At 44.2% G+C, this 13,588-nt stretch overlaps 1 protein-coding gene across 4 annotated transcripts in view; it reads left to right on the top strand.

Annotated features, from left to right (window-relative positions):
* CEP112 (centrosomal protein 112) overlaps window positions 1-7,007 on the top strand; it is a 334,383-nt gene extending 327,376 nt beyond the window's left edge. For all 4 annotated transcript variants that reach the window (XM_036033460.1, XM_036033461.1, XM_036033459.1 and 1 more), the window contains 3 exons: window positions 1,898-1,999; window positions 5,646-5,710; window positions 6,553-7,007. In XM_036033460.1, the coding sequence (XP_035889353.1) occupies window positions 1,898-1,999; window positions 5,646-5,710; window positions 6,553-6,556 (171 nt within the window). In that variant the 3' untranslated portion in view covers window positions 6,557-7,007. The remainder of the gene's footprint in view (window positions 1-1,897; window positions 2,000-5,645; window positions 5,711-6,552) is intronic.
* The last annotated feature ends 6,581 nt before the right edge of the window (window positions 7,008-13,588 follow it).

The raw sequence follows: 13,588 nt of genomic DNA, 5'->3' as shown, positions 1-13,588 counted from the left end.
TATGAACACATAAAACAATAATATCAATAGAATACAACTTGATTCTTCTAGCAGAAGAAACTTTTCTTCAGAGAATTGAATTTAAAAATAGAAAAGGCACACACAGTGTCTCAGGAAAATTTATATAGAATAAAACCAGGACATATCTCAGTAAAGCTACTGAATCAAGGAAAAGGAAAATCATACTGGCATCCAAGCAGAAGAAAGTCACACTGAACATGGAAAATGAATTTAACTTGGCTTCAGACTTCACTCTAGCTATATGTAATGCCAAGAAGTACTTAGAGTATTACATATAGTAATGGCAAGAAGTACTCAGAGTTCTTCTCTAAGTACTGAGAGAAGAAAGTAGGATTGAACCTTTTTTATACCCAGCTGAATTGTCTTTCAAATGTACAGGCCAGTGGATATTCTTAACAAACAAGGTTACAAGAAATGAGCAGACAGCCGTCTATTTTAAAAGAGTGGTAGCTCAAAATTTCAGAACCAGTGTAGAGTGATAGAAAAATATAGCCAGTATAGTAACCTGTGAACCCTCAATAAATGTTTCCTTCAAGGCCTGCTTTAAAAAGCATGTGTTTTTCTTTGCTTTCGCTTTTCATTTGCATCAGCTGACAGATGTACCTTGGAGGCTTAAGTCCAAGAAGAAAAAGTAGGAAAAATCAAATATTGCATCAGTGGGAGAGATCATTTTTCATTATTTGTTTTTCTTTTAGGTATAAGTCACAAGATCATGACATATCTCAAAAAAACCCTTTCCCAGAAAGTCAAAAAATTATATTCCAACATGTTTACCATGGGCTTTTAGTAGATACTGAAATGAACTATTAGAACACATTTCTTTCTTAATTCAGTTTAGCAAAAAAAGAGTTGGGAATTACAGGCTAGTAATTTTAAATTATCCTCAGTAAATTCATAGATTTGTCAAACTGAACTTAGTTATGCATATTTTCATAATATATTCCCTTATTCCTAGATATGTCCACTGAATCATTTATGGGATATATTACAATTCATCTTTAATATTCAGTTAAGTAATACATGTCACCATGCAACAGATTTTTAAATTCTATCTCATCTGAGATTAGGAGGAAGAAAAATACAGAAAGATAGCTGGAGAAGGACACCACCACGTGCACACTCACATGCACGCTCACACTCGTGCGCCTCTTCATCCTGCTCAGGCGCATTCTTCCTAAGATTCCTTCCACCTCCCTCATTTGTCTGTAGCTTTTAGAGAGATGGATGGATTGAGCCACCAGTCGTTCCCTTTCCCAGCCTGTGGCCATCAGTCGTTGAGCACAGGTGTCATTGTATCTGGGACGCTCATGGTGACCAGGGCCTGGGACGCTCATGGTGACCAGGGCACTCTGGGACGCTCATGGTGACCAGGGCACTCTGTGGTGTAGATTCTCCTTCATTCCTGTCTGCGTAATCATGGGGATTCCATCCAGCACCCAGGTACCTAGCAGCCCATCTAGGGAAGCGTCTTACACCAAAGACATGCTGCGAGGTGTCCCCCAGTCACAGTTTGTTGTGATCACAACCCACATCCTGATCGAGAACAGGATACAGGGCTAGCGCGGCGTGGACGTCGTGAACGGGGAGGAGAGAGCAGGTACTCTGCTTCTCCGGTGCTGAAAACCGTGTTGTCGGGATTTTAAAGAAACAAAGTGTCGTCACAGGCACTGCCTCTCCCGGACTCATGAGGACAGACTGGGCTCCTTTTCCAGTTTACGACTGTGTTTCCTCTTCTTTCATTATCTGGTTTTTGACCACGTGTAACAAATTTATCTTTGTAATGAATAGATATTATTCTGATATTTGTTAAATTCAAAACAATCATTTCTGTGGTACAAAAGAGAGAGAAATAAACTGTCATTTTTTTTCATTTTAGATAACTTACATTCGACAAGAATATGAAACAAAATTCAAAGGGTTGATGCCAGTGTCTCTGAGGCAAGAACTTGAAGACACCATTTCCTCCCTAAAATCCCAGGTAATTACTAGAATCAAGGCGTTTTCCAAGGGTTTAGGTGATGTGTACATCCTGAAAAGAGACTTGCAAATAAGTCTGATTCTGAATTGATGCCAGAAATCAACGCAATGTCATAGCATGACCTACACCCCAGGATAACTGGGTTTTGTTTTGCTTTGCTTTTTTAGAAATTTTTTCTTACTAGTGTAGGAACTCATTGTCTCAATAAGATTTTCCTAAAAGCACCCTTGAAAGTGAAAAGTTCAGTTATGGTTGCTTTTATTCATACACAGGCTGCATTCCTGTGCGGCCACACCCTTTTATCCTTGGTCCCAGGCCCCACGTGCCGTTGCTCGGCACATCGCGGACTGCTCGGTGTGTGCAAGTAGAGGAATTGAAAGCAGTTTCGACAGAAGCATCTTTATTCTGGTGTATTTTATGTGGTTGCTAGACATAACTAGAAACATTTTAAATTCAAGGCAGAATAATGAGGAGGTATTCAAACAATTGGGTTAAATAGTTCTTGCTGCAATGTGTAGCTCCTGGTCACTTATAAAATGAGAGATAAAATTGATTTAAATTTATATGCTTAAAGTTATTTAAAAACTTCCAACAAAAGTTTCTGTTACAGATTGTACTTTGATAAAGCTCTATAAACATGTAGTGCTATATGCTTTACATATCGCTAGTCTAATGAATTTTTTTAACTCTGACGTGAGAAAGAGTTCACTTAGTCCCATTCCTAACACTCTTAGAAACTTAAAACATACGTTTTTTCCTAGAACAGTTATGTTTCCTCTATATTTCTAAGAATCCTTGCGTGGCCGACATTGTTTAAAAACAATAGATGGGACCCAGAATAGCCAAAACCGTTTTGAAAAATAAGAATAAATTTGGAGGATTCACATTTTCCGACTTCAAAACTTGCTGCAAAGCTCTAGTAATGAGGACAGTGTGACCCTGGTTAAAGAAGAGACACACAGATCAATGGAACGGAAATGAGGGTCCAGGAAAACAAACGTTTACATTATTGGTCAACCAGCCACCAGCAAGTCCCCCGAGACAGCTCAATGGGGGGAAGACAGGGAGAACGACGCTGTGGTGTCCTGGCTGGTTCCCGCGCACGAGAACGAAGCTGGAGCCCTTACGACGTGGTGCGCCTGAGTTCACGCAAAACAAATCGCAGACCTCAGCGTCGCAGTCCAGACTGTAGGATTCTCAGAAGAAAATGCTAAGAAGACATCTTAGTGGAAGGGGTAAATCCCTGTACCTTGGGTGAGGTAAGAGTGCTTTTTGACGATAAGACCAAAAACACAGTAGCAAAAGGATATACAGACAAATTTCACTTCATGGAAACTTGTACTTCAAAAGACACCATTTGGAACTGAAAGGACAAACCATGGAATAGGAGAAAATGTTCGCAAGTTGTCCATCTGAGAAACTTAAGATTTTTTGTGCGGAAGAGCTCCACGAGGGAAACGTGTCTTTGCTCTCGGGCGCCTGCCACGTACCAGATGCTCAGGGGGTGTGTTTACAACTAACACGGGTGGTATAGTGTGCTGATACTCGCATTAGCCGTTTATAATGTGTGAGACGAAATGGGGAGCTAATTCTAGCCATTCCTTTTATATGTTTCTTAGTAAAAAGCCTCTTATCTGAAAATGAAGTGTTCATTGCATCAGTCCTTCTGCCTCTGTAGCCTGTTGCTTCTGCAGGTGAAGGAGTCTTGCTGTGCTCGCCCCTACGTACAAATCAGTCCTGCGGGAGAGCGTTCACTTCCAAAGGGTTAAGTCATCTCTGTTTACATGAAAAGCTCTCCTCGAGGTGTGGTTTACCCATTAACTTTGTAGGAAAGCTTCCATAGGGTCAGCTCTGTAGGACCTGGCACCTTCCGAAGAGTTTTTTTAAGAAAAAAAGAAAGGAAGGAAGGAAGAAATCTGATACCCACCTGCAGGGCTTCTGTTATCATTCATATCATTTCACTGTAATGAAAGCCACTCCAGCCTCCTGAAGCTGGATGTTGACCCAGAAAGAGAGCAGCACTGCCAGCTGCAGGCGCTGGGGCCCCAGCATGGCAGCTGCACGGGGGAGTCTCGGCCATAGAGTGAGCAAATTTAGTTTGAAAGCACAGGTGCCTGTGTTTTTTGAAAATTGTTGGAATTCCGATTACAAAGCATGGGGGCGGGGAGGGAAGTTGAATCGGTGTAATCCTTGCATCTGTCAAAATTATCAATTGTCCCTGGGGTCATTTGAGTAATTGAATGAAATTAAGACATCGGCGATAATACAAATAAGCAACCTGGAGGGGACTGCTTGGGTATGTACCCATTGAGAAAGACTCTGCTTTCCTCTCCCGCAAGCACATTTTCTCTTCTGCAAGCTGCACTCTTGCATAACTGTGTTTCAGAATCAAGCGTTGCCATGGTTTCAGCTCAGCCCCAAAAAGCAAGAGTAAACAATTCCAAAATGATCAAATACCACTGACTCTTGATTGCATCAAGCCATACATAGCAAATGTTATCTCCAAACCATTTCTGTTTGGTTTTATAAGGTGCTTTTGAATTTATACCTGGTATATAGGTATTTTTAGTAGTAATAGAAATTTATGCTTCAGAATAATCAAACCACATTGTAAAGATCTGACAAAAGACTGTGCTAAGCTGCCTAGTTTCCTCCATCCCTCTGACCCCCAAGAGTGGGGATACAGGTGGGGTGGCACCAGCTATGAGCTCCATCCTAGGCAGGCCGTTCTATTAGTCACTTCACATCATCTGCATAACCTTGGGAAGTAGCTGTTATTAACCCCATTTTGCAAATGAGGCGACAAGAGTTTTAGTAACTTTCCTAGAGCCATAAAGGCCAAACCAGGCATTGAACCCAAGTTGGACTGACTCCAGACAAAGCTCAGGCTCTTTCCACTACAAAATCTTGTCTCTTCAACCTCAAGGAATCCCCAGGATGGGTTGAGGTTTCCAGAAGGCAGTAATTTTCTTTCCACTCACTCATTCATTCATTAACCAGCTAGTGAATGCCAGCTCTAAGCCCAGCCCTATAAAAGGAACTGGGGACTCAGAGATGATTAAATGTCATCCTTGCACCAGAGAGCTCTAGTTTGGGGGGGAGAGTTGAAAACAAATAATCGCAAGGCTGTGCAAGAAGTGCTAAGGAATAGAAGACAGGAATACTCTATTCATTATAGAGTATAGAGGAGGGTTGCTGACTGTCCCAAGGGTGGGGGCAATGAGCAGTTGGGAGGAGTTGAAGAATTAATAGACGAGATGTCCTTTGAACCGAATAGTGGAGGATGACTAGGAGGTAGTCAGCCAACCACTCCAACAAGAGAAAGGGCTGGTGCCCACCGGCCACGGAATGTGCAAACCCCTGTTAAGGCAGGGATGGTGGGAAGGGCGTCAGGGCAGATGGAGCTGCAGAGAGGGGCTGCAGGAAACGGCTCTGCAGTAAGGAGCGTGTACTTAATTTTGTAGTCCCTTATGGGCTTTCAGCGGATGTGATGTGATTGGATGTAAAAACCCAACATTCACATTCTGCAAATCCTGAGTTTTATCTAGGGAATTGCCTGAATTTAAATAAAGTCCTACCGTACTATTTGCACATTATTGCCATTTAAGCCACATTCACCTCTTCTCATCCAAGGTGTCTTTTCTAGGTTAACTTTCTGCAAAAGAGAGCGTCCATCCTTCAAGAAGAACTGACCACATACCAAGGTGGAAGGTACAGCCCTTGCTCAGAATGCCTTCTGGTTGTTTGTATTGATTTGTACCCGTGAGGCTCCTGGTTCAACATTAAAGTCTTCATTAAAATTCTTAAACATAGTATTAATTTGGGGGGGAGAGGCTTATTTTTAGTAATAGCCTTGCTTTGAGAAGTCACCCACCTCTGTAGTCACACCCGCTTAGTCAGGACAATCCGAACCAGATGAGAGAGTCCACAGGCGCCTGACAAGTCCAGGCCTCACCTGCGCTGTCACGACAAGACACTGTCTCGGAGCCCAATTGCAGGATTAAGGAGGCAGCGTCATCCTGTTAAGGCAGTGAGATGATGGAGATCTTAACATGGTGGGCCTCCTCTCCAAAGTCCCGAGTCCCCTGGAGGTTTGGAGCAGGTGCGGACATCCTCCAGACCAAACAGACCTGCGGCTCCAGGATGTCGCAACACCCACTGCGGCCCCGGGCCCCAGCTGTACTCCCCGGGGGTGCACTGGGCCTCTCTGCCGAAGGCTCCCAGGGACATCGCGGCATCCATCATGTGCACTGTACCTGCCCTAATGTAGTCCGCCGCCTGTCTTTCAGTGCACCAAAGACTGAACCGCTTATTTGGCATTAAATTAAAAGTAAAGACCTTTTACTTTTCAAAAGTAAAAATCATTTGCTTTTCAAAAGATATCATTGCTTGGTGAAGACAGGAATGAACCCCTCATAGGCATAAAGGATGGAATTTTGATATCAAATATTCTTTTTAACCTCCTTCCAGCCTCTCTTGCATTAGAACATGTTTTATAATAGGCATGCCCATTAAACCCAGAGAGACTCCTGACTGAAATTCTTTATTTGCAGGTAACCCTGTGAAGACTCACCCGATGACACCAGAGCATGAGGCAGGCGCAGCGTCTGGGCCATGCTGTGGACTTCTAGCAGGTTCGATGCTGTGGAGAGTGTGAAGCAAACTGTGAGAACAGTGGCTTTTTTTAATACTTAAATGTAATTAAGATCATAAAAACATGCATCACTCATATACTAAGTGAGGCGGTTTATTTGTGTCTGCCTAAGTTATTTTTTTAGCATCCCTTTATTTTTTATTTCCATGCTTGTGTGTGTTTGGATGTGTACTGAGAATTGCTTATATTGGGAAAAGACATGATTTCCTGAAACTTCCTGGTTAATGGTTATGCACAGAACTTTGCCAGTTGCATATGATCAAAATCACGTTTGTAGTGTCATATCAAAAATTTTTAACATCTTTACATTGTTTTCATGTTCGTATTCATATTTTATTAAAGTATTGTTTTGTACTTGTCAATTTTATTTCTACTTTTTGTTGCACTTCATTTGCTAAAACAAATAGGACATCTGCATGATATCTTTTCCCTAGAAAGTACTGACAGTCTCAAATTGTACTCTGGGGGAAAATACCTAATGTCAGGTCAAAGATCAAATCCATACAGAGTGCACCAATTCAGAATAAAAGCCCCAGGTCGTCTGCTGTCAGTCCAAGTGTTTGCCGTGTTGGTGTCTAATCTGATCCTGGACTCCAGGGGCAGAAGACTATAAGAATTTTAGGTAGCAGCTATGGTTTTATTGTTATTTTCTTGTTTCTCTTTTTGTGATTGTTGTTTTAATTATAATATCAATTGACACTCTTTTAAATGCCTAAAAATGTAGGCATGTGCTGGGAAGAATACTCCGCACACTGGCGAGCGTTAGTACCTCGAGCTTTGATGGGGCCCTTTCCGTCGCTGAGAAAATACGGTGCTGCTCTCCTGCACGGGTGTTTCAGTTACTACCTAGCGCCACTAAGCTGTTAAATGCTGATTGGTTAACCCTGATTTGCCAAAGGAAGTTTGAATTGCAGAGGATGGATGCTCAATAACATTCTTTTGACGGCATCATGGTGCATGCCGGGGACCCTTTGAGACACTAACAGTCCAGACCGTGCTCATCTGGGTTACCGTAAAAGGTCAGGGCCAGTGTGTGTTTACGCTTCTCCAAAATTCTTCTCTCTTTCCCACGCCCAACTCTGTTGTTTGCTGCCCAAGGCTTAATTACCCTTCTTTTGCACTGTAACTGAGACAGGGAGATGATAAGGAAGTAACAGGTTTTACAGCCACTTCCACAGCCAGGGCCAGGGCGGCCTGAGCACTGCCGTCAGCAGGCGGCCCCGCATCCTCGCACTAAATCATCCATCTCTGCCCCGCCACCCGGCCTGGTCATGTTCACCCTGACACCTCCTCCAGAAATATGTCTCCATCCTTTGAAAGATTAGGTTTTTCTTGCATTTACAATAAATTATAGCCCTGGCTTAAAGAATATTCAGGGAAAAGCAAGGTTGGAGCAGATGCTATTAAAACCACCTAACAGATGAGGACAGTCGTTGCTCAGACTATGATTTAGTGCTCGGAAGGGAAAGATTAAGGCTGCGTGATTAATTTTAAGTACTTCTCTACAGACCGTGAAAACAGGTTGAAGCTCAGCAGATTTCGTTAGTAATGTTATTCGCTGCTTGAAGTGGAAATACTTTGTGAATTGTATTGTCTGCTGGACTTGGAACTCCCACTCAAGAATGTTTGTTTTCCAAGAGTAAATATCAGTAGGCGTTTTGGAAAGTTGCCTGCTCTTCCTTCTTTTCCTTATGTCGAGGGTTGGGAAGTTACAAACACTGGCGAACCTTGGACATTCCCCAGATCCTGTCTCCTTTCCGAAGCGTGTCATGCGCGTCTGGGAGTAGGTGGACTGAAACCTGAGGTCGCTTTGATTGTGTGTGATAGGGGTACGTGGCCGACACTAATGTTTTTGTGAACGTTCTCAGACAAAGGAAGAGAAAGGAAAATGACACCTGGCATGTTTAAAATTCCTTAGCCAGTGATCACTGCGCGCACAAATCGGTACTGAAAGAAAAAGTGAGCACTCAGGAAATAAATTATAAACATCGTGCTTTATTATAAAATCATCTAAGATTTATTCCTTTCTTTTATTGGGCGGAAGATCAATTGTTCATCACAAACCTATTTTAGTTACATTTCGAGTTGTTGTTACTGGCTGCTGCACCCGAGTCGTCACCTGTGTTTTCTCTATCTCAACACGTGATCGTCGACAGGTAGTGGTTGGGGGCAAACTGAGCAGGACAGCTGTGGGGTCACAGCGGTCATGGTGCGTGTTAGTCTCCAGCTGTGGGATCAGGCATGAGAAGGGTTAACGTGAAAGTTAGCTGTCAATCATCTCCCCATGTCATAGTTCTGCTGGGAGCCCACCATTTCTGCGTCCCCAAGCAGTGAGCCACTGCAGGGGTCTGACCCCTGACTTTGCAGCCTCCCTACTCAACAATCCAGTCCTCAGAGGGTGGCTGTCCAGGGCACAATGAGGGGAAGAGAACAAGAGTGAGGGAAGAAAGAATGGACAGACTTGCTTCACAGTTTGTGCAAAAGAATTGGTGATGCAAAGGAAATAGCTCAGATTCAAACATTACCCTGTATTGTCACTTATTAACAGTGATTTTTTCAGAAATGAGCATGTGCCTAATAGTGGTGAGCAACCTCATTAAGGGACTCTGCAGAGAAAGTGCAGAAAGAAGACACTGAATTAACAATTAACAGCTCTCTTATTGAAGTGCGTCGCCATCCACCGAAGGCAGTGGTGTCTTCGTTTTCTTTCTAAGAGTAAAAAGGAAAGGTAAAACATCAAAACTGGTGGGAGAAAAGTTTCAGAACACAAGGTCATTTTAATTCATGGTTTCCTTTAAAGAACTATCTCTCCTCAGCTTTCATATTTTGTTCAGAAAGGTCGTCTCTTTTAAGCCTTGTCATTAAAGGCAGTTTGTTCTTTAAAGTGAATTATCAAAGGGTGTAGAAATTGCAAGTTACTGAAACTAAAATGCATGATCAATTTTAAGTCTGCTAACTAAAGCTTACTTAAAATTGGATGTGCTTTTGTCCTGGCAGCCCCTTTGATAAAACCAGGAAAAGATACATGGTTGGTCAATTCAAAGTAGGAAAAAAAGATAATTAGATAAAACTTTTCCCCCAGTGATTGAAGTGGTTCTTGGATGTGGAGACTTGATTAGGAAGCTGTGGGATAGGCTGTAATGGTGTCTGAAAAGTAAAAATGTTGATCCCCGATTTTGACCCGTGTTAACATTCTCCACTCTGTTGTTTTAAGAATGGAATCAAACCTCAGATCCCATTATTGACCTCTCACACAGAGGAAGAGAAATGGCATTTGCAACGGAAGACTGGAAGGATTGTAAAATCTGGATCCCTCACCAATATCTAGATCAGCTGAAAATTCAGTCCTCTAGATGTCTCAGTGTTAGGCAAGGGTTTGCATCAGGCAAGTGTTTTAAAGCCAAAGGCCCAAGCTGTTGCTGTAGATTCTGCTGTTTCTAGAACTGAGCTTAGTCTAGACGTCAGGCTAATAAATACTCTTATATCCTCTCTGGGAGTCTCCCATTTAAGAGAGGTCTCACGGAAAACTGCTGGTCGGACGCAGAGACTGGATGGAGCGGGAAGAAGGGGCTGCCCGGTGAGAAGCCTGGCGTATTTAACTAGCTGCAGTGCAGACACGAGTGGGGCCATTTGGCCTCTGCTCCTTTTCCTTCTGCCGGAAAGGAACAGTAGTCCTTCAGTGGCGTCCACTGGTGAGTTTTGTTTCCTTAGGCGATTCTCTTCACTGATCCGGGCCTCACTTTCCTGACCTGTAACATAAAGGAGCACAACTGGACCAGCATTTGCCAAACTCGGACACTTTGCTCCTCTGATCCAGTGTTCCTCACACTGGGGTTCCATCGGCTCTGGTCTGTGTGATTCACCGTAAGGTACTCCAGTGTCACCTGTAGGAAGAATGGCATGCTGTGTGCCCTCCTGAAGAATCAGATTTACATCACTCACTCAGCCACTCACTCACTTAATAAATAGTATTGGTTGCCTACTATGTGCTAGACAGCACATTAACCACCTCCAGTTTAGTGGCTTACCACAGTCATTTATCACTTCTCTCCCGCAAAGAGCTGATGAGGCCCAGCGAGGCCGTTCTCAGTTGGGTTTCAAGCAGCGCAGTCAGGTGTGGGCTGGGGCTCTCTCTAGTCACCGCGATGGCTCATGCACAGGGCAGCTGTCGGGAGCCCTCCAGAGCAAGGCCAGCAAGACTCCCCACATAGAGGTCACTGGCCACAGGAGACCTGGGCCCAGCAAAGGCACAGCCTCAGGTCCACTGTACTCTGTCAGAGATGGGGCCCGGCAGAGTGGGGGGAAGAGGATTGAGCCCAGCGGTGTCACATGGCCTGTGGCCATCGCTAACCTGCCACACCCTGTAGTGAAGGGACCCATCTAACTTTCTCGCCCCGGCATGTCTCCTGAAACAATGTGGTCCGTGGAATTGTTTCCCTGTGGTCCACATATTTTATCGTACAGACTTCTGAGAAATGTTGAGAAACTCAAATCTTGGTGATCTCTAAAAAGTTTCTTCCTCTGCAAAACCCCGTTAATCTAAGTTGTATTTCTACAATAACAGGTTAAATGATGGATTTGGAAACTCTGCTTGGCAAGCCCTGGGTTAGGAATTTTAATAAGGCCATGTCTTCCTCTGTGATTCCTTCAAAAGATGGTAGCAACCACAGTTGTATGTTTCTTTCAACTGTTCTCTGTGTGGGGCTTGGTATGCATTGTTTATCATAATTTTCCTAGCAAGTGTGTTATTACAAAGGTCCACCAAAACCCCGACCCCATGCTTAGCATGGCTCCCTTTTCTCTCGTGGAAGTACTGTGTGCATGGGAGGAAGGATGTGAACTTGCTGAGCCTCTGAGGGAAAATTTCCTGAACCACAGAACACTTAAAAACACTCAACTAAGTAGAACATAATCATCCAGATAAACAAATGAATCAGCCTCCTAATTGCCCCGTTAGCTTTCTCACCGCTGCTGAGTTATCTCCACGGATGCCACTCAGCCCAGCTCCTGGACCTCCTCATTCTCAGCTGGAACCTGGCTAGGGAATACAGATAGGCAGAGGAAGCCTTGGCCACCAGTTTGACACCCGACGTCATCTCTGTTTCTCACCAAATGCTGCCGATTACGGGACGGTCCACCCAACCTGGTGATCAGCGTGTGTTTTGAAAGCATCACAAGGTTGGGTTTGACTGCAGTATAGCTCTCTTCGGCAGGCAGAGCCCGACCCTCCAGGGTGCAAGGAAAATAGAAAAGACATCATTTCCTTAGGAAGTGGAAGTATTTTCCTGACAGGGTGGGAGAGACTCCTGAGCATCAGATACTTTTGGCAGAAATAGCGACATCGCCCGAGACTTCCCAAAAGCAAGTTTGCATCACCCAGTGTCGCTTCGCGCCAGCTGCCGGGCTGTCATTTACCTGACATCCTGCCCCCTGATGTTTCTCTCCAAGTTCAGTGTAAACTGGTTCCCGTCCGGTTTCCCTTGAACACTCACGTTTTTTCCCAGCTACTGTAGTGTCACAATCCTGTGCGAAATCCTTTTCCGAACTGATCATTTGGCCCGTGACATATCATTGTGTTTGTAATAAAAATATTTACCCAAGCCAGGCACGGTGGTTGCTGCAAGAAGCCTGGGCGGGGTTGCTTCATCCCGGCGGCAGCTGCTCCCTCGCAGAGCCGGGCTCTGCCGGCCGGGCTCGGCCTCCAGCGATGCCTCTCGCAGTGTTAGGGAACCTTCCTCTGACTGGGTTCCCACTTGTGTTATCTGATTTTCTTCTAAAACATTTTTATTTATGCATTTAGGCATATGAATAGGTAAATTGCTAGAATACAAATTGGGTGGATTAAGGGAATATTTTTTCTTTTAAAATGCTTTCTGCAATCTTTTGGAGGGGGTGCATGTGTGCATGCGCACGTGTGTGTATGTGTGTATGATTGTTTTAATAGGCTAATTAAGATAGCAAACCTAAGTAGACCTCCCACTGCTGGCCCCTGCTATTAGGTACTTTGCCTAAAACCATGTAATGCTCACTCTCTCTGCCTCTTTATTGGTAGAGGAGAAAGATTAATTGGCCCCATGTCCATCTCACATTGTAATTATTGTTCTCTCTCTGATATAACCTCTAACATATGAGGAGCATTTTCACTTCAAGCAAACTGTAAATTGAACTCAGCTCTTCAAAACTTGAAGAAACCTGCTCCAAAATTAAATGCACTGCAGACCTCTGCCGGGTGCCTCGTACCAGCCCGGGACTGGGAGACGTACGAAGACTCGCTCCTTGCCCTCGCTCCTTGCCTGTAAAGAGCTTGTGATCTGCGGGGGGAAATAAGACCTACAGAGAAGAGGAAGAAAAAAAAAAAAACAATATAAGAGAGAACACGATCTCTATAGGAGAAATGCCCAAGATTATGGGAATTCCAAGGAAGCAATAACATTTTGAAATCAGTTCTCGTAGGAGGCGGGGACATTCACACTGGGCTAGAGCAGGGTTTCAGCAGGCGGAAGTGTGGGGAGGGCGTTCCCAGGGAGTCTGAGCCAGTGAAGTCGTCCGGATCACCTGATCACAATGTGCTGGGAGGGAAGTCGTGCGAGAGAAGATTGGAAAGGTGGGCTGGAGTCTGATCAGGAAGCCGAGGGGAACCACACTCACTGACCACCTTCAGCCCCGGGCTGGGCCTCGGCGCGTGGTGAAGGGCTTCGGAGTCAGAGGCTCTGGCCTTGAGCCAGTTGCTGAGCTTCTCTGAGTCTAAGTTGCCTTACCTTAGAAAACGGAGGCAAGGGTAGAACCAGGTTGTGAAAACCAAATGAGATAACGTGTTCAACAAGTCTAACAAGCAATAAACATACAATACGTGAAAGCTATTTTTATCTTCTGACAATCCTTAATAATTTCATGAGATAAGTGTTATTTATACTTGAGGAAACCGAAGCAAAGAG

Source organism: Phyllostomus discolor, chromosome 8, assembly GCF_004126475.2.
Source record: "Phyllostomus discolor isolate MPI-MPIP mPhyDis1 chromosome 8, mPhyDis1.pri.v3, whole genome shotgun sequence".
Classification (NCBI taxonomy): Eukaryota; Metazoa; Chordata; class Mammalia; order Chiroptera; family Phyllostomidae; genus Phyllostomus; species Phyllostomus discolor.
The sequence above is the reverse complement of the archived record's forward strand: the minus strand, read 5'-3'. Positions and strand labels throughout refer to the sequence as shown.